This window comes from Sturnira hondurensis, unplaced genomic scaffold (assembly GCF_014824575.4).
Source record: "Sturnira hondurensis isolate 20B ecotype Veracruz unplaced genomic scaffold, ASM1482457v3 Scaffold0007406, whole genome shotgun sequence".
NCBI lineage: Eukaryota > Metazoa > Chordata > Mammalia > Chiroptera > Phyllostomidae > Sturnira > Sturnira hondurensis.
Window position 1 is genome coordinate 9,070,756 of NW_028080037.1, and position 23,086 is coordinate 9,093,841.

At 52.9% G+C, this 23,086-nt stretch overlaps 1 protein-coding gene and 1 long non-coding RNA gene across 2 annotated transcripts in view; both read right to left on the minus strand.

Moving 5' to 3' along the window:
- Positions 1-12,246, minus strand: part of LOC118991336 (kinase suppressor of Ras 2-like) — a 52,035-nt gene extending 39,789 nt beyond the window's left edge. Inside the window, exons 1-4 of the mRNA XM_037052603.1 lie at positions 12,237-12,246; positions 11,792-11,864; positions 8,785-8,833; positions 6,788-7,155 (exon numbers count right to left, since the gene is read on the minus strand). Of these exons, the coding sequence (XP_036908498.1) occupies positions 6,788-7,155; positions 8,785-8,833; positions 11,792-11,864; positions 12,237-12,246 (500 nt within the window). The remainder of the gene's footprint in view (positions 1-6,787; positions 7,156-8,784; positions 8,834-11,791; positions 11,865-12,236) is intronic.
- Positions 12,247-12,406: 160 nt separating this feature from the next.
- On the minus strand, positions 12,407-22,928 carry LOC118991151 (uncharacterized). The gene is made up of 3 exons (XR_005067362.1): positions 22,679-22,928; positions 16,582-16,750; positions 12,407-12,493 (listed from the first exon to the last, which is right to left on the minus strand). It is a non-coding gene; the product is annotated as an uncharacterized LOC118991151 (long non-coding RNA).
- Positions 22,929-23,086: the final 158 nt, after the last annotated feature.

Sequence of the window (23,086 nt, forward strand, 5' to 3'; positions counted from 1 at the left end):
CTGGGAGCTCCGTGGGGGCAGAGGCCACCCCACCCGGGGCCTTACCCGTGATGAACGTTTGAGGCAAAGGCCCTGAAACTCTTCATTGTCTTATTATCATTCACGTCACACCACAGACCCCTTTTTCATTTTCATCCCCGTTAATTCCCCCACGTCCCATAGCTACCCTCCAACGGGCTCAGCGCACATGTCAGTGAGGCCTCACTCATTCATTTCGCAGACACTCGAAGCAAACAGCACCACTCACTACGGGCAGCTACACTCGCCTGGAGTGACCGTGTGCGTGTGATCATATTTTTGAAAACTTCTATTCATCGAGTCGAGAAGTGTTTAAGAACCTGATATTTTAGGAGCTGGCGGATGCAGAGGTGGGTCAAACGGCTGAGGTCCCTGCCTTCCTGGGGATTACGCCCTGAGCGAGGGAGGGGATGCAGGGAAGAGACAAGAAGCAAACTCATGGAGGGACAAAAGAATTGTCCCCTTGTAGTGAGAAGTGACGGGACGGGAGGGGCTGTTGGGCAGCGGGACCCTCTGTGGATCAGCTCAGAATTCCACGCTCTCCTGGTTACCTCCACTCACCAGCCTGCTTCTTCTCAGTCCCCTGTGCTGGTGGCCCTTCCCCAGCAGGCCACCCAAAGCTGGAGGTGCTCCGGGCTCTGTCCTCGGGTGACACCCCCCTCCCCCATCTTCCCTGGATAACCTCAGCTTCCACGGAAGCCCAAAGCTTCAGTCACCACCTCGATGTAGATGACTCACACACGGGCTATTTCCAGCCCCAACCTTTCATATGAGCTTGAGACCAGTATATCCAGCTCCTCACGCAACATCGCCTCCCGGATGGCTGGACGCTTAAAGAGGTAAAGTCATCTGGCCAAGGGACATGCCAGGAGCTGGGACACAAGTCAGAGTACTCAAGCCACAGCCATCGCCTCGAACTATCTGATATTCTAATAAACACAAAACACCTGCTGTTAGTAATGCCAAAGCCGCCTCAGACAAAGTATACCACTTCTCTTAATTGCTGCTATCATGATCGTTATTGCCGTCATCACCGTTGTTGGAACATCATCATTATTACTATAGCAACTAGGAGACACAAGGTATCAAGCACCTCCAGTTTCAGGAGGTATTAAGCTATAGCCTCTCTATATAAGCTCTTTAATTCTTATCCCTCCCTTGCAAGAGAGATCAACGTGATCCCCACTTTATGGATGAGGAAACTGAGGCAACCAAGAGTGAAGAAATCGACAATAGACTTACGTTNGAAGTATACCACTTCTCTTAATTGCTGCTATCATGATCGTTATTGCCGTCATCACCGTTGTTGGAACATCATCATTATTACTATAGCAACTAGGAGACACAAGGTATCAAGCACCTCCAGCTTCAGGAGGTATTAAGCTATAGCCTCTCTATATAAGCTCTTTAATTCTTATCCCTCCCTTGCGAGAGAGATCAACGTGATCCCCACTTTATGGATGAGGAAACTGAGGCAACCAAGAGTGAAGAAATCGACAATAGACTTACGTTTTTAAAACGGGGAGTGTTCACACGAGAAACAGCAAGTCACACAACAGGGCTCCCTGGTGAATCACCCTCAAGGGGACGGAGGATCTATCTGGGTCTGCGGGGTGCAGGGCTGCAGGCTCTTCGCCAAAACCCACGTCCTTTTCCTCCAAGGAACACAGCCCACTCTTTCTCAGCCTCCCTCACGGTCCAGTGTCCAGTGTGGTCAAGGGACCACGCCAGCCCAGGACTCAGGAAAGGAATGATGCACCCCACTTCGAAGCATGGCTCACGGAAACCTCCCGTGCGCCTTCCCACGCTCTTTACTCTTTCCCCAGCTAGAAGCAGAGAACTCTGAGCCTTCGGGTGACTCCGAAAGGCGGGATTGCGCTTGGATCCCTCCCCGCGTGAAGAAAAGCCACCTACCCTCCAGAAACACCCATCGGAGACCATTACATGAGCTGGAAACGGCTTCTGTTGTGTTAAGCCACCTAGTGGTTTGCGGCTGACTTGTTACGGCAGCTCCCACTACCCTGACACCTACGAACTGTGAGCGGCATATACAACACGCCCTAATGCAATGTCGTTGAGCGGTTCTGTGATTTTAAGCACACCCGTGCGCAGGAAACCGCTTCTACAACAGGCTCATTGACACGAGCAAGAGGGTCAGTTCCCAGGGCATGTCATCGACGTTATACCGAAACAGTCTTGGATGTAATGACGCTATTTGAGGACCTGCTGTACACTAAAGGGAACTTTCTGGAAGGACGCACAACCAAATGTGAAATGTGAGTCTGGCTGGAGACATCACGGGTACATTTCGCCTTCTTCTTTTTTTGCTGATCTGCATTTTTGGTACCAGACGAGTTATCACTTGTGCTGTTAAGGCACACAAGTTATTTTTTAAGCGATGACAGAGGCCACAGGGGCTAATCCAAAATCTTTTGAGAGTCAAAGCAAGTGGTGTCCAGGGGCCAAGTCTTCACCACGCAAGGCCTCTGCCAGTCACGTGACCCTTCCGCAACGGGCGTGAGTGATGTACATGAGATGATGCTAATAATAATAATGATAATGATGCAGTACATTTATAGCCTTTCCTTCACAAAAGTCCCGGACGCTTTACATTCCAGCACAATTAAAGGCAGCCACAGACAAAAAACCTTTTCAGCTGCACTTTATAAAGGGAACGCAATTCAGCTTTTTGAACATAAAAGGAAGCCGATGGAGGACGGGGGAACGTAGTCTTCATGTGCTCAGGCCCCCCAACTCTCTTGTATGTTATATTTAGGACAATCGCACTGGCCTGAAGGAGAAATAATCGGAAAGATCACAAGTACAGAGGTACAGAAGAAGCAAGTGGAGATCTCCCACGGGCACCCAGTTACGGTCTTTGCCCAAGACAGGGCCCTCCATTTGCCTGTCTGTCAAATATAGCAGCTTGGCACTATTATATCTGAAAGCCTGAACAACAGAAACAGAATTGGAGTTGGAAATAAATAATCAAGAAACGGCTCCTGATATTGACCTGCCTTACAGTGCTGTGCAAATGAGGTCCCATGGGATTTCGTCACTACCGTGTCCCCGGGAGATGGGTGGTGGCTGGAGGTTGCAGGCACGCGGGCAAAACAGTCAACCCCACGTGACGGTGACACTGCATGCACACTCAGGCACTGGGCAGAGGGACTGATGACACTTGCCAACTGGGAAATGTAGAAAACTCTTCCGAGAACCGCAGGGAAACCCTGTCCTTCCTCCCCTCCTTCCCTTTCCTGGGGTGCACAACCCAAGCCCCTCTATCATAGCAAGGCGTGATGCTACCCCTGAACTCCCACTCCCTCCTGCTCTCTGAACCATCAGGCCCCTTTCCTGAAGCCACATACAGGTGGAGATGCCACCCCGACAGCCAGGACACCCCAGAGCCCCGTGCTGTCTGCTGTACCCACCAGGGCTCGGCTGGGCTGATGTCATCGCTGCTCCCCACCGAACGAGCTCTGACACACAAACTGACGCGCTGAGTATGAGAGGAGGCCACAGCCTGGCCCGGGGGACGCCTCCAGAGCAGTGTGAGCAGCTCCAGTTTCAAGTCTCTCCCTGCCTTCCCACTGCACTGGGATCCTCTCCAGGCCTTCACCTGCTCTTTGGAGGCCCTTCCTGCCAGGCTGCCATGCTGCCGTCACTCTCTGGCTTCCTTCTGGTCCTCAAACATGTGCATCTCATTCCTACCTCAGGGCCTTTGCACATGCTGTACTCCCCCACCCCCAGCCTGGACTGCTTGCTCTTTGCCTCTTTGCAGGGCCACCTCCTGTGCAGCAAGGGGGGAGGGTGAGAGATGCTTTCGTTCCACTGTATCTTTAGTGGCTTTTAAATTCCATTCGGAGTTTTTAAAATGAGCTATTGTGCAGACTGTCGATAGCTTTGCTATCTCGTAATGACCCAATTGTGAGATGATTTAGCAATCCTGCTAATTGCATTGGTGGCTATAGCAGTAGGGTAACTAGTTGGTGATTACTCATTTTCCAAGAGCCCTACACACTGCATTACAAGGAAGCTAATCTTAGAAATACTTGTTAACTTCGATGATAATTACTAAGTAATTGGCTAGAACATGCCATTGTGAATTTATCCAGAATGTGCCAGGTAATTATCTGGTCTTATGTTCCCTGTAAAATAAATCCAGAGTCCAAAAATTGTTCCAGTTGGTTGGCTATCATCCGACCGTCCACCTCCGCCAGCCAAGTGTGTGTGAAGGCAAGTGATTAATCAAATTACTCAAATATTTGGTTTCAAACTGAGCGTTCTGATAAGAAACCCAGATGGCCAACAAGTGGACGGTGCTAAATGGGAAAGAGGGGTGCACAGACCCCCCCAAGATAAATATATAATGACACGGTAATATGGAATAAATGCTGCTTCTTTGGGGGCTCATCTGGCTTCTTCACACAAAATATCAAAACACTTCAGAGACCAATTAGATGTCCCAAAGCTGCAGAGCCTTTATCGCGGTGCCAGGAAAAGGCTTTGCTATTTGTGAAATTTGCAGGCAGTAATGGTGCTTGGGAGGGGGCTCAGAATTTTGTATGTAACCGAAAAAGGGCCACAAACACAGCTGGCTTGTAGGATGGAGAGACGCATTTTCATAATGGCCACTTATTTTTTTCAAGGATGGTTGCTAACGGAACCCATCTATTTCCAATTAGCCAGCCCTAGAAAAAGGGGTAGAGAGGCTTGGGTACCCTGCTTTCACTGATAATGCTGAAAAAAATGGAGGGCGGGGAGGCAGGAGGTACTTAGAAAGGCCAGGTGAAGGAGGAAAGACAATGGATTTCAAATTTCTAATTTGAGGATGTAAAAAGAGGGATTTGCAGGTGAGAAGGTGGGGAGCTGACTAGGGCACAAGTTAGGGAAGCAGACTGGGGCGGGGGGAGGGGCAAAAGTAAAGGGTTGTTGACTTCCTGCTCATGAAGATGACGCACCCTGGATAAGAGAGGGAACTGAGGATTTTGTGTTGATAGGTTGTACGAATGGCCACAAAACGTCCCTTTCTCTGCTTCCATGTCCTTGTACTATGACTTGCAAATCCTTCCATCCACAGGCAGAGTTGGTTTGTCTAGGCTTTGAATGGAGTTTGATCACGTGACTTGCTTTGGCCAATGGACGTTAGCCATTGAAATACAAACAGATGTGAAAGGCACTTGCCATTAAGGCTGGACCTCTCACTGTACTTGGAGCACTGAGACCACTATGGGAGTGAGCCGGTGCCAGCCTGTTGGGGGATGAGAGGCCATGTGGAAGAGACCAAGGGTGCCAGCCCCCAACCTGCAGGGCATCCAATACTGACCAGCCCCTAGTTTCACCTGTCAGCTGACCACAGACACATCCAAGAGCCCAGCTACTGAGGCTGGCTCAGTGCAGAAATGTCCATGGGACAGAAAGAAACTGAAGCATTGGGGTAGTTTGTTACTCAGCAAAAGCTTACCGATACACTCACCTAATCAGAACCACTTCTGAATACTACCGGTTTGATTATTTAAGAGCCACTTCTGTCCTGGGAAGAGTTGAGAACCACGATTTTTATACCAATTGTAGGAGAGCTGAAGGGTCATATCTAAATCTCCAATCTGTTGCAAACACTTGTTGACACATGGGTTGCAGTCAACCCATCGTCTGCATAATCAATGATGACAGACAATCACACACCTTCTACCAATCACCAAGGTCTTCTAAATGGACTCAATGAGGCTTTGTATCATAAAGGAATGAATCAAAGACCCGCCAGCTCTTCCCCGAGCCCACAGACCCTGCTATGGAACCTGCCGGTAAGTGAGGCTTGTGTATTCAAGATCTCATTTCTGGAGCTGAGTATGGGAAGGAGAAACCTCCTAACTGACCTTGGCATGACAGTCTACACCCAGAACATCACTGCTATGGCCAGTCCCAAGGCAACGAGGGAGCAGGTACCAGGGTTTAAAAGCACACCAAGGGGCTGTGCCACAACAGTTCGACTAAGACCAAAGCTATTGTTCTCGATGCCCCACGGCACTGCGCAAGGGTAGAGAGAGCAACTCCAAGAAAGCTCCTACCACCTGACATTTTCCAACGTCAGCTCTCTACTAACTACCCCAGACCACAGATCCCGGACATTTAACACAGCCGTGGTCAAGTTCTGCAAATGTATCCTGATGCTTTTATGAAAGCCGGAGTAATAGTCATCAGAATCTTATCCCAGGGGTTGGCAAACTAGCATCCATGGGCCACATCCGGTCCATTGCCTGGGTTTGCAAATAAAGTTTTATTGGCACACAGCCATGTACATCCATTTACATTGTGTCTGTGGCTGCATCCACACCACAGAGGGAGAGTTAAGTAGCTGCTACAGCAACCGTACAACCCTCAAAGCTGAAAATAGTATGACCAGACCCTTACCAGAAAAAGTTGGCAGACCCCCCGATTTAGTCTAACCCACTCCATTTACATATGGAAAAGGTGAGTCTCAGAGATATGGCTTTGCAAACACTTGAAGGACAGGGAGGTCTAGAACCAATTTTCCGAGACCCCATGCAGTGTGCTACCAAAGAATTTGAGCATTAGGAGGATTTTCTGGAATCACCAACCTTAAAATCACAAAAACTGTGAACGATAGAGAGAGGGGGGGATGCCCTACTTGCTAGGACGCCGAGTTCACCAGGATCCACACTTCTCAATTCTCCAGGGAGCAGAGCTTTGGAATGGGACCCGAGCTTTGGAATGGGACCCATGGGTGGGGGGCCCAGGTGGGACTGACCTGGTGATGATGGCCAGGTGGGGCGGGCTCATGCAGGCGCCCATGAAAAGCACCACGTTCTCATGCCGTGTCTGTCGGTAGGCCATCACCTCCCTCTTGAAGGCCTTCAGCTGCTCCTCATTGTCCCTCTCGATGTCAATCAGCCGGATGGCCACCTCCCCGTGCCAGCGGCCGTGGTACACCTGCCCGAAGCGGCCCTTCCCGATGAGCTCGCCGACCTCCAGCTGCTCGAAGGGGATGTCCCACTCCTGTAGGAAGATGCTGGTCTGGCTGGCCTTCCGCGGGAAGCTCCGGGCCGAGAGGAGGGACAGGTTCATCTCCTCAAAGTCGTCCTCCGACTCCTCGGCCTCGTCGTGGCCCTCTTCATTCTGTGTCCAGAGGGGGAGAGAGGTCACTGCGGCTCCTGCATTGCCCCACTTCCCAGAGGTCCTGCTGGGGCCCACTGGGCGTGTGCAAGTCTGGACACATTTCTGAGCATTTTCAACGGGTGTGTACATACAGCTCTGGGTTTGCCCACATGTGTCCCTCCATGTGTCCACAGTCACACACAGTGAAGGAGTTGAAAGGGAGCTCAAACTCATCTAACTCTGGTGCCCAGGTGGAAACTGAGGCTCAGAGAGGAAAGCGGCTCAGGGGACCACCTATTCCGGTTTCCTGGGACTTCCGTTGGGTTTGGGCACCTTGAATAACCCCCTCCGTCTGAGCAAACGAGGATGGCTGGTCACCCTGGGAGGTACCTAGTTCTAGGTCACACAGACAGGCAGTATGCACAGGTGGAGGCCTGGGGTTCCTGTGCGGTGGCTGGGAGGGAGTGGGGGCAGTGGATATGAGGGCCAGAGGCTGACCGAATGGGCTTAAGAGTCAGACCCAAGGAGCTGGAATCCGGCCTCTGTGTGACCTTGGACAAGTCACTTTCCTTCTCTGAGTCCTCCTTTCTTTGCCACAAAGTGGGTGGGGGGGGTGCAATAAAGTCCGCCCTGGGGCGGGGCACTGTGAAGTTTTTCAATGAGACAAAGGCCTGTTAAGTCCTTCCCACAGACCTGAGCCCTACATGAAACGTGCGCTGGGATGCCGGAAGAATGCAGGTTCCTGGGCCCGACCCAGCCCTGCTGAATCTTGAGTGCCAGCAGGCCAGGGCCGGGAATCTGCATTTTTATCCCACACACCCACGAGACAGGCACCCTGAGGCTCGACCGTCACAAGAAATGCTCAGAGTCTAGGGATCCGCCTTCCCAGCGTGGGGGCTGGGAGGTGCCCTAGCCCTGAAACTCTTGCTGGAATGTGGGAGCGGCGGGTGCCTGAGGCAGTGGGGATTCTCAGGGGCCTGACCAGACATCCTGAGGAGGTGGCCCTGGGCTGAGGGCAGGTCTTCCTGACCCCAAAGTTGTCCTCGGGGCACGCTCAGGAGAAATGCCACAGAAAACATGGCCGTCTCCCAGTATCATTTTTCACCAACCGCTGGAGTTTTAGGAAAGGACACAATTTTTGCTGGCGAGCCTGACCCTTTTCCTTTCAGTTTGGGGCGCTCCCCAGGAGACGGAAAGAATGTACTATTTCTTACTCCTGGACAGGACACTGCACGTACTCCCCAAGTGGTGCTGACAGCAGTGAAAGAGCCCCAGAGTGTTCTCAACACCCCACCAAGCCCTGTGTCCCCAAGGCCCCCGCCTCCTCCCCTGTATTCTTGAAAGGCAGTGGGGCACAAAGCCCCCGGGGACTTCTCCAGCCCTGAGCTGGTTTTTCAACTAACAACACAAATTGCTTGCCAACTTCCGTGCAACTAGCTTTTCCGTGATGCACACCATACAACGGCCCATTAGGCTCGGTGACGGGAGGGGTCACTGCGTGGTAGTTGTCCGGAGTTAGAACATCCATCACTCAGGGGCCCCGCGTCCCCCACCTGCCCACAGCCCTCTGTGTCCTCAAAGTCACCCCTTGGTTTGGCTGAGTGCTGGGAAGCCCCAGGACAGGCTGTTTCCCCGATCTCCAGTTCTCACCTCTGAGGTTGGCTCCACTTCAATTTGAAGTAATGGATTTCCTTCCAAGCTTTAAAGAAAGAAAGACAAATGTGACCCTCCGTGGCAAAGGTGGGTCCAGGTATTGAGTTTACCCTTGCACAAGGAGCCCTAACGTGAGAAGTCCTCGCCAACAAGCCTTTATCTCGAGTTTCACGTCAACGCTGGTGTCTGAAATAATCCATACCCTCGCCATAAAAAAAAGCAGTGTACACGGATATTATTTTGAATAAATTTTTTCTGGGCTGCTCAGGGGTCATTTTTCATTACCGTTTCCGTTTCCACTAATCTAGGGGCTTCCTTATAGACTGGCCTAAATGCCATGGGTGGAAGAATCCTCAGAGCCCTGCATGTTTTCTGGGAAAGAATTAATCAGGTCTCTGAAGTTCACTCAGATTTGGGATCTTTGGGAAGGACCCTAGTTCCTTCACTGAAGGAACTGAAGAGAGTACGTAGGGACTGTGCAGAAAAGCCGGACGTGACTAGGGCCAAGAGTTCCGTGGGAGCTGCCTACATGGACTGAGATGGAAGTTCCCAGGAGGGAGGGCTCCTGGACGGGTTTGGAGGTCCACCTTGTTCAGCTGGACCCTGCTGGGGACACGGTACTGAGACGTGTGGAATGAGAATGAGGAGGAGGAAGCAAGACCGTATGGGAGTGGAACTGGACTGGAGGGGTGTGTGTGTGTGTGTGTGTACTAAATACCTATATCGAAGGTATTGTGAAGGTATTATGGATGTGCTCTGTGCAGGAGATGTCCTGTGGGTGGGAGTTTGGTGTCACCGGTGTGCACTGAGGATAAGGGGGGAATGTTGGAGTATTTGGGATGGGATGGGATGTGGGGTGCCGTGTATGCTAAGGGGTTTTTTCAGGGGGGGGTTAGAATAGGGGAGATGTGTGTTTATGGGGTGGGATACAACGAGGGACAGGAAAGAATCAATAGATTCCATGCCCCCTTCTTATTTCCCCAGCTTAGCTGATCCCCCCACCTCCTCATTTGGGGGGCCTCCCCTATCCTAACCCTCAGACCCCAGGAAGCTACTGGCCCGGGCCACAGAGTCAATCCTCTTGCTGGAAGGGCTCACGGTGAGAGGGGGCCTGAAAGACTGTAAGACCTAGAAGGGTCGGTCAGAGTGGCATTTGCCATCCCATTAACCAGTTATTTATAGTTCGGGCTGGGAAGGCAGAATGAAACCGCACGTGACAGCTGATACGCTGGGAACCGGACACCCTGGGGGAGGCTGGGATGGAACAGTTCAGCTGGAGTCCCTCCTGGCGCCCTGGGAATCGGAGCCTCTTTGCTGACATCAAGGCGTGATGACAGCAGCCAGGGCTATTCAATTATTTCCCTTCTGCGCGGAGTTAGTTCCCATCGCTCCACACACATCAAAGCGGATCTCGGGCAGTTATTAACTCTGCTTTCTCGCGGGCACTCCCTGACTGTCAGTTAATAACCTGGGGTTCGTCTTGGACAAAACTGTAGAATTGGTTTGTGCACAGCAGAGAAACGACCCGGAGCTACACATCAGCACAACAGCCCCTGGCTCAGGGCTGCTCCCTGGAGCCCAGAGATGTACCCTTTTGGGTCTTTAACAAAGTCCGTAGCAGGGGTTGGAGAGGACGGGGCAGCCGGCAGAGCCAGCAAAAGCAGCAAGGGGGCAAAAACGTGAGTTGGGAAACCAGCCAAACAGAAGCTGGGTCCCTAGCAAGCCCCGGACTCTGGTCACAACCAAAGAAGTTAAGGAAGGCGACTTCACTCTGGCTGCACAAGCCCTAGACCCCCTGGAAGGAGGGTCTGTATGTACCCTCAGGACGCTAAGGGTACCACACACACAGTGAAACATGGGAGGCGTGAGTGCCGGCGATCAGGAAGCGGATAAGGGAATGACTCCGCAGTGATGTAATACAGGGGCCGGCAGAAGTGAGGGCTGCTTGGCGGAGGGTGGGTAGCAGGGTGCGTGAATGTCCCGCACGAGATGGACCGGGATTTGAGCATGTCACCTGAAATGTCACACGGCGTGCTTGAGTGTTCTGCTGTCATATTACAGAATGACATGCTTATGGTTTTGTAATAAAAGATTTTGTCATAAGGAGGGGTGTTATTGGTGCCAGGCCCTGGGTAAAAAACAGCCTTAAAAACAATGTCTATGAAGCGTCTGAAATAATATGAAAATCGTGATGTTGTCGCACTGAGGGGTGAAAAAGTAGGGTGGAAAAGTGTATCGTGCGTTGCAAGCATATAAACTATGAACAGAAAGAGCTTATGTCTAAGAGCGGTGTGATTATATGCGATCCTTTTCTCTCTCTTTTTTTTTTTTTACAGAACAGTCCAAGTTTTCCAAAATCAGATTAAACTATCTTTATAATGGTGTAAATTGGAGATCTGCAAACTCGTTCTCTAAAGGGCCGGAGAGTAAACATTCTAGGCTTTGTGGGGCACACAGTCCCTGCCTCAAGCACATGACTCTGCTGCTGGAGCCTGAGATCCGCCAGGGACAGTGTGTTGTAGACAAATGAGTGTGGCCACGTTCCAATAAAACTTTATTTATAAAAGCATGCGGCCAGTTGGCTTCGTCCCACAGGCTGTAATTTGCTGATCCCTGGTGTAAACCTAAATTATATTTTTTAAAAGGGGGACAGTAACACAGAATAACTGTCCTTCCATTAAGCCCTAGTTGCTGCCTACATGTTGTCTTATTGATCACCGGAGGGTCTGGAGGTCCTAAGGAAGTGGTCCAGCTCCTGGCAATCACCCATGACAGGCAGGGCCAGGGACACAAGGCGGAGCTGACTTGGACACAAGGCAGGAGTTGCTCTCTCGGCCTGGGCTGTCGCACCCTCCCTCTCTCTGCCTGACTCATTCCTGTGTCTCTGTCCCCCTTCATCTTCTCCCCCAGCCACCTCCCACCACACCAATTCCAGGAAGAAGAAGAAACAGGGATGCTGAGCGGACTGAGTGGAGGGAGGCAAGCTCTGTTCTGTTCCACTTACATTGGATTCGAGGTCACTGGATGCAGGACGACCTGGGGTGCCCGGGGCGGCGTCTCCAGTACCGGCACCACGTCTGGCGGTCAGAGATGAAACAGTCAGAAACCAGACGTGGAGCCCGCGGCCACCCAGAGCTTGACCCCTGGGAGAGGCTGGCAGCCAGTAACTTCTCAGCAGATCATAGGTCCCTGGGGCTGGCCAGTCCCCTCCCTTTCTCGACCACTTGGAATTTGCCTGCTCAGATGCACCAGCAGTCTAAGTGAGATCTTGACCAAATCCCCTATTGTTACCCAGGGGACACTCCCGAGCCCCTGGTCATCTTCGAACCCTCCTTGCTCTTGATCCCCTTTGGAATGATGAGGCCACCTGGTTGCACATCTCCCAGTGCCCAACTCCAGTCCCTCTGACCACCACTCCCTGCCTTGTGGCTCTTGGCCGCTGCTCCTACCCTTGCCCATCTTTCTGCCATCGACCCCCTCTCGGACCACCTCATGGGGGCTGTTGTTGTGCCCTTGGGACCCCCTACACTTTCCTTTGGCATCTCCCCGTCCAGCTGTTACCCTGGGGTCTGGTCATTCCACCACCACCCTCTCTGAGTTCGTCCGCCCCAGCGTTCACCTCCGTTCACCCCACGCGGGAGGGCTGGGCTCACAGGACACTCGCCTGGGAAGATGAACTGCTGCTTGTATTTGTAGTAGTGGGGTGCTAGCAAAAGAAAGAAAATACCCAAGTGAGTGTCGCCCAGGAGCTGTGCCTTTGGGTACCCCCATGGCCGGGTTCTCCGCCCACCCTCAAGGGTCTCCAGACTTCTGCAGACAGCCTGAATTCTGAGGGACAGAGACCATGTGTGAAAAACCAGAGGTCCCAACACACAAGCCAACGCTCTCGTTTAATGCTCCCTGAACACGGAGCACCCCAACTCGGAGCGTCATCCTGAGCACAACCCCACTTTCAGTAGGTGCCTTGGACAGAAGTCTGTAGAACCGAAACCTAAAGTAGTCATTTTCCCCATTGGCACAGTGAAGACAGTGGCTTAAAAAAAAAAACAACAACAACAACTAATAAGAGTTTCCTGTGTTTTCCCAATTCTCTGCATTGAACATTGCACTAGTTTTCTTGTTGTTGCCGAAACAAATTACCACGCACTTGGCGGCCTAAAACAGCACAAATTTATGGTCTCACAGTTCTGGAGGTGTGAAGCCTGAGATAAGTCCTCAGGGGCTGAAGTCACGGCGGGGGCAGGGCTGGCTCTTCCAGGGTTTCTAGCCTCTTCCGGATGCCGGAGCTGCCTGCCTGTCTCGGCTCATTGCCCCCCACGCCAATCTCTGCTTCTGTCGCACGTTGCCTCCCACTGCACTTGACCTTCCTGCTTCCCTCATCTAAGGATCCTCGTGATTACACTTACAGTCCCCTCCTAATAATCCAGAATCCAGGGTGACCTTTCCCCTTCGAGATCCCTAACACAGAAATGGCTGCGAAGTTCCTTTCACCATGGAAAGTAACGCATCCCCAGATCTCAGAATCAGAACGTGCTCATCTCGGGGGGACCATTGTTCTGCCCACCGCAGATATGGGTGAATCTCCACATTGAGGGGAAAAAGAACTTGTGTAAAAGACATTTCCTCAATGTCACTGCTGATGTGCCTACAACCCATTTGACTTCCAGTCCACCCCTGCAGAGGCCAGTTCTTCCAGACGGTTCCCAGGTTTCTGATGTTACCACTCATGCTAGTGGGGGGTGGGGCCTGGAGCAGGGGGCCCAAGGGGTGTCAGGGGCAATGGACAGGTCACACAGAGTTTTATGTCCCCAAGTAAAAGCAGTGGGCAAGGATGGGCTCAGCTGTGTCTCATTCGGGGACTAGTTACAGCCGGGCGCTGCCTCACCAAGGATGAGCATGGAGGTTCCGGGCCTGGGGTCTGGAAGCTGACCCCACAGGGCTGAATGCTCGCTCTTCTGCTGGCTGTTTGTAAAAGCCTGGGCAGCCCTCTCACCTGGGGACGGGGTATAAGGAGTCTCGCCCACAGGGCTGCACTCCTCCTTACATGAGGTAAGTGTGCATGGTAGGTGCTGAGTAAGTATTGACTGCTACGAATAAGCCAACCTCTTTCTAAGTGGTTTTAACTAACAGATGAGAAGGATCCTTAATTAAGAGAACTTCAGTTTCATGGGCTGGTCCTGAGGCTGGAATTGAGTTACCCACTCCCCGCAGGGCAGAGAGCAGATAGATCCTGGCATCTCGGGATCCCAAGCACCTGGTCTGGGGCCTTGCACCCAAGGGTGTGCAAGTCATACTCACTGAACGAATTCACTTTCCTACGCAGTGCAGCGATTCCCAAAATTCCAGAGAGCTGGAACCCAAGGGGGTGCATTTTTGATTCTGGAAAACAAGGTGCCCAGGAAGGGAAGCAGCTCACTCAAGGGCATGGAGCAAACTGACTTCCGGGATTTCCAGGACCTCTCTTCTATTAGGTAAGCTGGTGAGGTTTTGTTGTCGTTGTTTTTTGTTTTTAATTTCACTTAATTATTTTTAGAGAGAGGTGAGGGGAAGGAGAAAGAGGGAGAGAAACATCAATGTGTGGTTGCCTCCTAAGCGCCCCCCACTGGGGAACCTGGCCCACAACCCAGGCATGTGCCCAGACTGGGAATCGAACCCGCAACCCCCTGGTTCACAGACCTACACCCAATCCACTGAGCCATGCCAGCCAGGGCTGTTGTTGTTGTTTTTAATTGCATGCAGGCACTTTGTTGTCAACAAGGGGCTAAAATTAAAAAAGAGAAAACTACCCGAGGTTCTCCATAGGCTTAGCTGATCTCTTCCCTCCCCGGCTGAACTGGGGGGTTCAGTATCTGCAAAAAGGTTTGCTGGCAGTCACAGTGCTGTAAGGGGAAAGGCGGGGCAATGGAAGCAGGCCCTGCGCGGAAAAGGGACAGCTGTCGGGCAATGGCACACCCAGCACATGCCTGCACGCCCAGCGTCAGCTCTGTGTGCCCGAGAACAGCTGTGCCTGACCGGGAAGGAGTGGCCAGAAGAGGAGGAAGGCCTCACCGTGGGCCCTGCTCTTGCAGATAAGGGACACCAGCCAGAAGAGGCTCCTCGGTCTCTGGCATCAAGAGGATATGAGGACTCAGAGGCTGCAGATGACCAGATGCCAGAGACCAGGAGGCCACTCTGAGGGCACTTCCACTCTGGAGTCCCTACCCAAGGTCTTTCCAGAGAGCAGCCTGAGGGGTCTCCTGGAAGGAAAGATCTAGAAGGAAGAAGGATTGAGCCACCCCCTGCCTCAACCACGCAATGGCCTTCAACAAAATCAAAATGCCCACCACACCCTAGAAGGGCCGACAGGCCTCACCCCTGCAGCTCTCTTGTCACTCGGTGCCTTTTCCCCTCATCTGTGGCACTCAAGCCATTGGGACAATTTTTCAGCTCTTCCCTGCAGCAGGGCCTTTGCACGTGCTCCCCTCGCTCTGCCCAGACCACCCTCCCCCATCTTCAGAACTCGGCTGCCTCCGAGCCTTCCACTTAAATTTGTTTTCTTCTTGAATCTGCTCACAGCGCTCACTGTTCTTCCTCTGCATTTTCGTGCGTGTGTTTGCTTGGCTAACACCTGTCTCTGCCACGAAGCTATGAGCTCCACGAGAACAGAGACCGTGACAGGCAGGACCATTACCCACCCCCACATCCAAAGGCCTGGGAACTGCGACCACAGTATTTCACGTGGCAAAAGAGACTCGGCAGACGTGACTAAGTTGAGGATCTTGAGATGCTGGGTTCTCTGGCTGCGTCCTAAATGCAGACCCAAGGGCCCTGGGGAGAGGGAGGCTGGAGGACGAGAGTCAGAGAGTCAGAAAAGGAGATGAGAGAGTGGAAGATGTGACAAAGGGTGGAGTGATGTGAGGCCACCAGCCGAGGAATGCTGCCAGCCACCAGAAGCTGTCAGGCCCTCCAGAGGAACCAGCCTTGCCGACACCGTGATTTTCAGCCCCGAGAGATCAATTTGGGGTGTGTGACCTCTCTAACTATGAGATAACAGATCTGTGCCGTTTGAGGCCACGAAGCTGCTGCCACAGCGCCAGCAGGGAACTCACACAGGGCACGTGCGCCGTGTGCACCACTCTGTACCCAGCACCTCGTGCAGTACCCGCTACGCAGTGGATACACAGTAACTGTGTAAGGAAATGAATGGGTGAATGTGGTCAGAGGGCCAGGAGACACCTTCAAGAGGAAAAAGCTGCAGCCCTGGGCAGTGAATGAACTCACATGGGAGTTTGTGAGCTAGAAGAATCCTCTGGGTCCTGTCACCCACCTTTCGGAGGTGAGAAAGCTGAAGTCAGAGGCCACCAGACAGGGACAGGACAGAGGGTTGAACCCAGAGCTCCGGCTCAGTCCACCCTGACATTTGGGGTAAGACCCAGAGAGCACCCCTGCTCGGGCGTGTGGGCCCTGAGCTCCCGGGCACAGGCGGCTCCTGCCAGTTTCAGCAGCTTGAGCTCCTGAGGCAGCTGCCGGCCCCAGAGCAGAAGGCTCGCTGGTGCCTTAGACTTGGGTGCAGACCCTGGCTTTTTGTACACCAACAGAGTTTCTTTACTTCTCAGAGCCTCAGTTTTCTCATCTGTTAAATGGAGCTGATTATGCTTACCTCATGGCTGCTCTAGAGATCAGGTAAGGCGGCGCTTGTCCTGCATACTAGACTCAATCCCCATGCCTTCGACCCTCACTTCAAGCATGGCCAGGCCCTGGAACGATGCTGGCATGAACCCAACAACCCCTCACCCCTCCCAAGCATGGAGGTACCTGGCAGGTTGAAGTTCTTCTGTTGCCTCGTGCACTGCGGGGAAGGGTGGAGGGGAGAAGGCGGCGTGGCACTGGGAGGGAGGGGCGGCGCCGGTGAGGAGGGCGTGGAGGACGTCGTGGACGAGGGATTGCTGCTCGAGTCTGGCTGGTAGGGGACAGGGATGTGGTCCTGCAGGGGGAAAAACAGACAACAGGGCAGAGGACACAGCAGTGAGAGGGAGCTGAGCAGGAAGAGACCCCACCCCGGCATCCTCGGTCCCGCCGAAGTCCCGCCTGCTTCGTCATCCCCACAAGGTTCCTTCGGCTCCGGAAGGGACTGTTTCTGGAGTCCCATTCCTGTCCACTGTCTGCACCCAGAGTGAACGGTTACCACGTCATGCAAGCCACGTAGGTGACTGCCACGCTCCCTGTGCCTCTTTGATTTTGTAGAGTGCTCTTCCCACCCTAACACCTCTCCTCCGGAGTGTTTATTAAAGAACCAACAGCCTGGCGGCTCAAGAGCGAGCGTGAGAGAAGCCCCCAGCGCCCTCGCTCGCGTCGCAGCCGGAACCCGCACTACCTCTCGGGGCTGGAGCCTGCTCTGAAGCAGAGACGAAGGGAGAATCCGCGTGTGCGCTCCCTCGGAAGGGCCCTGCTGGGGTGCGGTCAGGAGCTGTGTAGGGGTTAAACAGCGGCCCCCCAAAGAGAATGTGCACCTGGAACCACGGCATGTGACATTATTATCATCTATAAGTTTTCTGCAGATGCCATGAATGTAAAGATCTCGAGATGAGGTCCTCTTAGGGCAAGGTGGGCCCTAAATCCAATGTCAAGTTGTCCTTAGAAGAAATGAAAACGGAGGGACACGCACAGAGGGAAAGGCCATGGGAACGGGGAGGCAGAGGCGGGACCGATGCTTCTACAAGCCAAGGACAGACAGAGCCACCAGCGGTGAGAGGAGAGGGGCAGAATGGATTCTCCCTCGGGGTCCCCAGAAGGAACCGGTCCTGCCAATGCCTAGATGTCGGGCTTCTGGCCTTCAGAACCATGGAGAATGAATGTCTGTCGTTTCAGCTCCCCGGTTTGTGGTCCCTTGTCACAGCAGTTCCAGGGAAAGAATATACACCGGATCCGGAGCAGCCGCATGCCAGGCACAGTGTGGTCCTTCCATACATGTGTGCCAGACGAAGGAAACAAAGAAAGAAAGAAAGGACAGGAGGAGAGCCGGAGGGGTGGGGAGAAGGAGAGAGGGAGGGAGGGAGAAGGTCCAGCTCCCCCTGCTAGACTATGTCTTCCTCTCTTGGAAATCTACAGAAACTAGCACAAAAACAAAACCTAGGAGGCAGCGAATAAATGTCACATTGGCGAGTGAATGAATGAGTAGGAAAGGAAAGGAGAGGAAAGACAGATGAGGGAAGGAGGGAAGGAGGAGCTGTCTTTACAGAGAAAGGAATCGTCTCCACCTCCTGGAGGGCAGGGGTCACGTCATCCTCCTCTGTGTAGCTCAGCGCCGATGTGGATGACCACACCCACCAGGAGGGAGAGCTGCGCACGGGCCACTTTCCGCGGCAGAATCACCGCGCCAGGAGGGGAAACTCCTTCTTCAGGTCGGACCCAGACCTGCGTCCCAGAGGGACCGGCGCAGGAGGTTGTGCCCCGCGGAGGGACACTCAAACCACCACACCCTGCAGAGGGGGCGATGGCGTAGGTCTCTTTCTGAACGCAGCTAAGACATGGGCACATCCTTCAGGGAGGACCCAGTCCAAGCCCTTCATCCTGTCGATGGGGACACCGAGGCTCAGAGAGGGGGAGTGACTTGTTGGAGTCCTACGGAGAGTTAGTGGCCCAGGTCCCAACCTTTAGCCCAGAAACAGAAACGCAAGGTTGTGCCAACTGAGAAACTCACGTCTGACTCTCGGACTCATTCAGAGACACGTTCGTCTCCTCTGTCTGCCCTTCGCCCACGTGTGCAATGACTTAGACACAGTGCCGAGACCAATGGCCTCTCCCGGGGGCTCCCCAACCCAACAGGCCTTGGTGAATGGACAGTCCTAAACAGCCGTACTGGTTTTGTGACCGCCAGAGCCCACTCCTACCAGAGGACCACAGGTCGGGACGTGATGGCAGCTGGCCTCTGACTTCCAACCTGGATCGGAAACAGGAGCTGGGCCAGTAAGAAGAACAGCGGAAAGCATGTAGGAACAAAGGTAAAGAGGAGATGAAGTTCAAAGAGAACAGAGGAGCCCCAGTGGGCCAGAGACCAAATAGGCTGAGGCTGTGAGGACCAGGACCAAAATGGCGACACAAGCCATGACAAGAGAAAAGAGGAGAGCAGAGAGGTTGAGGAAGCCGGTCACCGGGTGAAGACCAGAGCGGACCCCAGAATCCGCAGCTGAGTCTCAGTCCTCTGGAGGACCACGGCACGGTCCACGGTCTGGCCGCAGGTCTACGGGGCTGGCTGACGCCAGACAGTCCTCTGTGTCTAGGAGTTTCACGAGGCCCAGCTCCTGAAACATGATTTCCCTCTCATTTGCTCCATGGCTCCTGACCAAAGAACACCCGTTTTGCTGAGCTAGCCGAGGTGGGTCTCTGGTGCTCACAACCAGCGGGAAAGAGCAAGCCAGCACGCAGCCAGCTTCACTCCCACAGCTCGCTGCGGCGGGAAGATGCTCAGCCCCGGGCGGCGCTGCAGATGGAGTGTCGGGCCCCTGATGCGGAAGCACAAGTGTTGTAGGCCCGTCTCCCGAGGAGGAGCCGGCAGATGCTGCTGCTGCTTCTCCAGCCTCCCCTGCTCCTCCCCCACCCACCTCCTGCTCCATCTCCTTCTTCGGTGTCTCCTTCATCCTCCTCCCCCATTTCCTCGTACTCCATCCCCCTTCTCCATCTCCTCCCTCCTCCATCCCTTCCCCCTCCTCTTCCTTCTTCTTCACCCTCCTTCCCCTTCTTTCTTCCTCCTATTATTTATCCTTCTGCTTCACTTCACCTCCACCTCCCTCTTCCTCCATCCTCTTCTTTCTTCCTAATCCTCTATTGTTCTTTTTCCTCCTTCTCTGTTGTCTTCACCATCAGGCCGTTTCCCTGCCCTGAGTATCCAGCGTTGGACTGACTTCTTCACACACATGGCTGTATCCAACTCTCTCCACAATCCCAGTCATAGCCTCTCCTAAGGTCCTTCTCATTTCACCGAGGGGAAAAGCCAAGGCAGGGCGATCCCGCTCTGATCACAGAGTAAGTGAAGGAACAGAGTTTCAAGCCTTTGACCCCCAAATGCACACGCGAACCATTATGCTGGGCAGAAAAGCCAGACTCCTGTGAACCCAGACTGAGTCAGACAGGAGAGGAAACAGACAGCAATGAAAAGGAAATCTTCAGGCCAAATTGGCTCGGAAATCTATGGCCCTGACCACATCACTGCCTGACAAAAAGAATCTGCGTGAGGCCAGTGAGAAGGGAGAGAAAGGAAAAACAATGCAGCCCTATGACAGGTCCTGTCCCCCTCACGTCAAAGACACTTTCCAAACAGAGGCTAATTTATTTCCCTTATCAAATTCGCCAGCTGGCAGGCAAGCAGAACAATGTCACAGTCATTGATCCATCTGACCTGTGTTTCTGTCCCGTCTGAGACCAAGTGGCTCCTTGTGCCCATAAAGCTAGAGAGCAAGGTTTTGAGATGGCTCTGAGCTCCTCGTTCCCAAGATGTCATGAAAGAAAGGATGGTTTATAGTCATGCACAGTTACTTCCAAGGAGTTCTGCCACGCAAGCCCCCTCATCCCTTCCAGACATGAGGGTGCCCTCTCCTAGGTATCTACATCTTTTGCAAATAACAAAGGACAAATGGACCCAGCCTGAAGTTTAGATTGGAAGCCCCCAGATCTAAGCTGACAATAACAGACAGAATTTTCTGGGTGCTTACCATGTGCCAAGAAACTGCACTACATTCTTTTAATGTTGATTATTTCATCCACCCCTACAACAACTCTCTGCAGATGGTGCTTTTATTATGCACCATAGGCATTTTAAAACATGGCACAAATTCCTTGGACGCTTCCCATTGACAGGGTGGGATCTGCGTCTCCTCCCCTTGAATCTGAGTAAGCTGTGACCGCTTCCATCAGAAGGGTGTGGCAGAACTGTTGCCCCCAGCCCTCGGCTAGTGCAAGCCAAGACAATCAACGCACGGATTTACGCTGCCAGGTTGTAAAAGCCCATGCAGCTCCCACCTTGTTTGCTGAAACAGTTGCTCTTCAAACCCTGAGCTGCCAGGGAAGAAGCCCAGCTACGCTGAGGCAGCCATATTGTGAGGAAGTCCAAGCCACAAGGCAAGTCCGCATGTAGGTGCTCCTGCTGAGTTACTACAAAGGCCAGGCTTTGACTCATCCCAGTCCAGGTGCCAGGCTTGGGAGTGAAGGAGCCTCCAGATCAGGGATTGGCAAACTTTCTCCTTGAAATGACCAGCTAGTAAATATATTAGGCTTTGTGAGCCAGGTGGTCTCTGTTGGAACTACTCAGCTCTGCCTTTGCAGCATGAAAACAACCACAGACGATAAAAGTGTGGCTTGTTTCAGTACAAGTTTATTCACAAAAACAGGTCAGGTGGTACACTGGATTTGGCCTGTAAGCCATAGTAGCCAATCCCTGTTCTAGATAATTTCAGCTCCCCACTGTGAGTTTTGCCAGTTGGGTCCTTGGACATTAAGAAGCAGAGGCAAACGATCCCCACTGTACTACTTCTTAATCCCTGTCCTGCAGACTCCCTGAGAATAATTAAAGGGTTGTGGTCATTCACCACTACGTTTGAGGTGGTTTGTTTGTGCAGCGGTGTATAACTGGAACATACCCATTGTATATACAGGAAAACTCAGGCTCTGAGAGATTCAGTTACTTGCCCAGAGTCTCACAGCTGGGAAGTGGAGGAAGCCAAGACTGGCTGCTAGGATTGCCTGAGTTTAGAGGCCAAGCTCTCAAGTGCTAAGGGGAGGCCTCAGGATCCAGATGGTGAATGACTGAGATCTAGGCATAGAAACGGCAGGTGGCAGCATGAAGGCAAGAGAACATGCGGGCTTTGGTGGGGAGGCCCAGAAAGAGAGGTCGGAGATGGAGGGGGGACCAAGTTGTGCACTGCCGGCAGGCTGCAGTAAGGAGCTTGATTTGCTTTCTAAATCCACTAGAAAGCCATCGGACGGTTTTTAAGCAGAGGTGACACGATTTAAATGACATTCACTCAGAATCATTCTGGCTAGTGTGTGGAGAATGGACTGGGGAGGGGGCTAGGACCTCTCAAGCCTTATGCAGAGAAGTGAGGCTGTGCCTCGCCAGTGAGAAGTCACGATGCTCACCCGGGTCCGGACCACGGGTTGGTGACCTGCCATGCCCCTGGCTGACTCACGCTTTATTCATCTTCAGTACCATGTGTGAAGGCATTATGGGGCATGAGACATGTGCATGTGACCTGTTGGCGTGTACGACTTCTATCTCCTACTGTGGGGCCGGAAGCATCCCTGGGGTAGCTTTGGTGCAGTCAGACCAGCAGCCCAAACAAAGTATGTGGAAATCGCTCTGGAAGTGTCCAGGCCGCACTGGACAGAAGAAGCGCGGAGAGGCCCACGCCTGGGAATCAGCTGGACCTCAAACAAAGTGACTACGGCTCAGAGCTCAGAGGCCCCCCACGTGCCCGTCCACCCAGCATCCAGCAGGAGCTCAGAAACAGATCCCTGTTCCTCAGTGGTTTGCTCTAACAGACGTGTCAGAAAGCCCAGAACCATCTGCAGAGCTAATCCTGGCAGATGGCAACACGTCTCAGAGCAAAGAGTGCAGGGTCTGGACCAGGAAGAAACCTGCGTCAGGCTCTCCTGCTATCCCCGCTCGACGCACTCATTCGTCCTCATTTCCACACGCCCGCTCCCTAAGTCAGATCCCTGACAACTCGCCCACCACTGACGGCTGCATGCCTTCCAAGCCCGACTCAACACCAACCAGAAAGAATGGGGAGAGCCCAGGTGGGCTGGGAGGGGGAGGCAACGCTCCCAGATCATCAGTCGACTGAGTCCTGCTCCAGAACCTGCCTCCCTCCCGCAGCGTCTGCCCCAGCAAGGCCGACCCGGCAGAACCCAGTCTCACCTTGTTGATTTTGTTGGTTTTGGGAAGCGTCTGACTGATGTGCAGGTCCGAATACCGGGGCGGCTTTCGCAGAGGGTTGTTGATGTCGCATGGGACCGACTCTGTCCGGACCAGCCTTGCTGGATCCGTAGGGATAAAAACAGCAATTGGGGAGTTTAAGTATCACTCGGGTTTTATACTTGTTATTCCAGGACAACAGAGGTCGGATCCCACCTCGAAGGCCCACCCCCGCCTGCAGGCTGGAAGGAAATTCACTAGAAATGACAGTTGTCCTGTCACAGTAGTGACACGAGGAATTCGCCCGGCTGGTTTTTGTGGGGTTTTTTTTGTATTGTCAGTATATGACATCGTGACAAATTTAATAATAAAACTGAAGCTATCCGTTTGTTTGTTTTCAATACCACAATT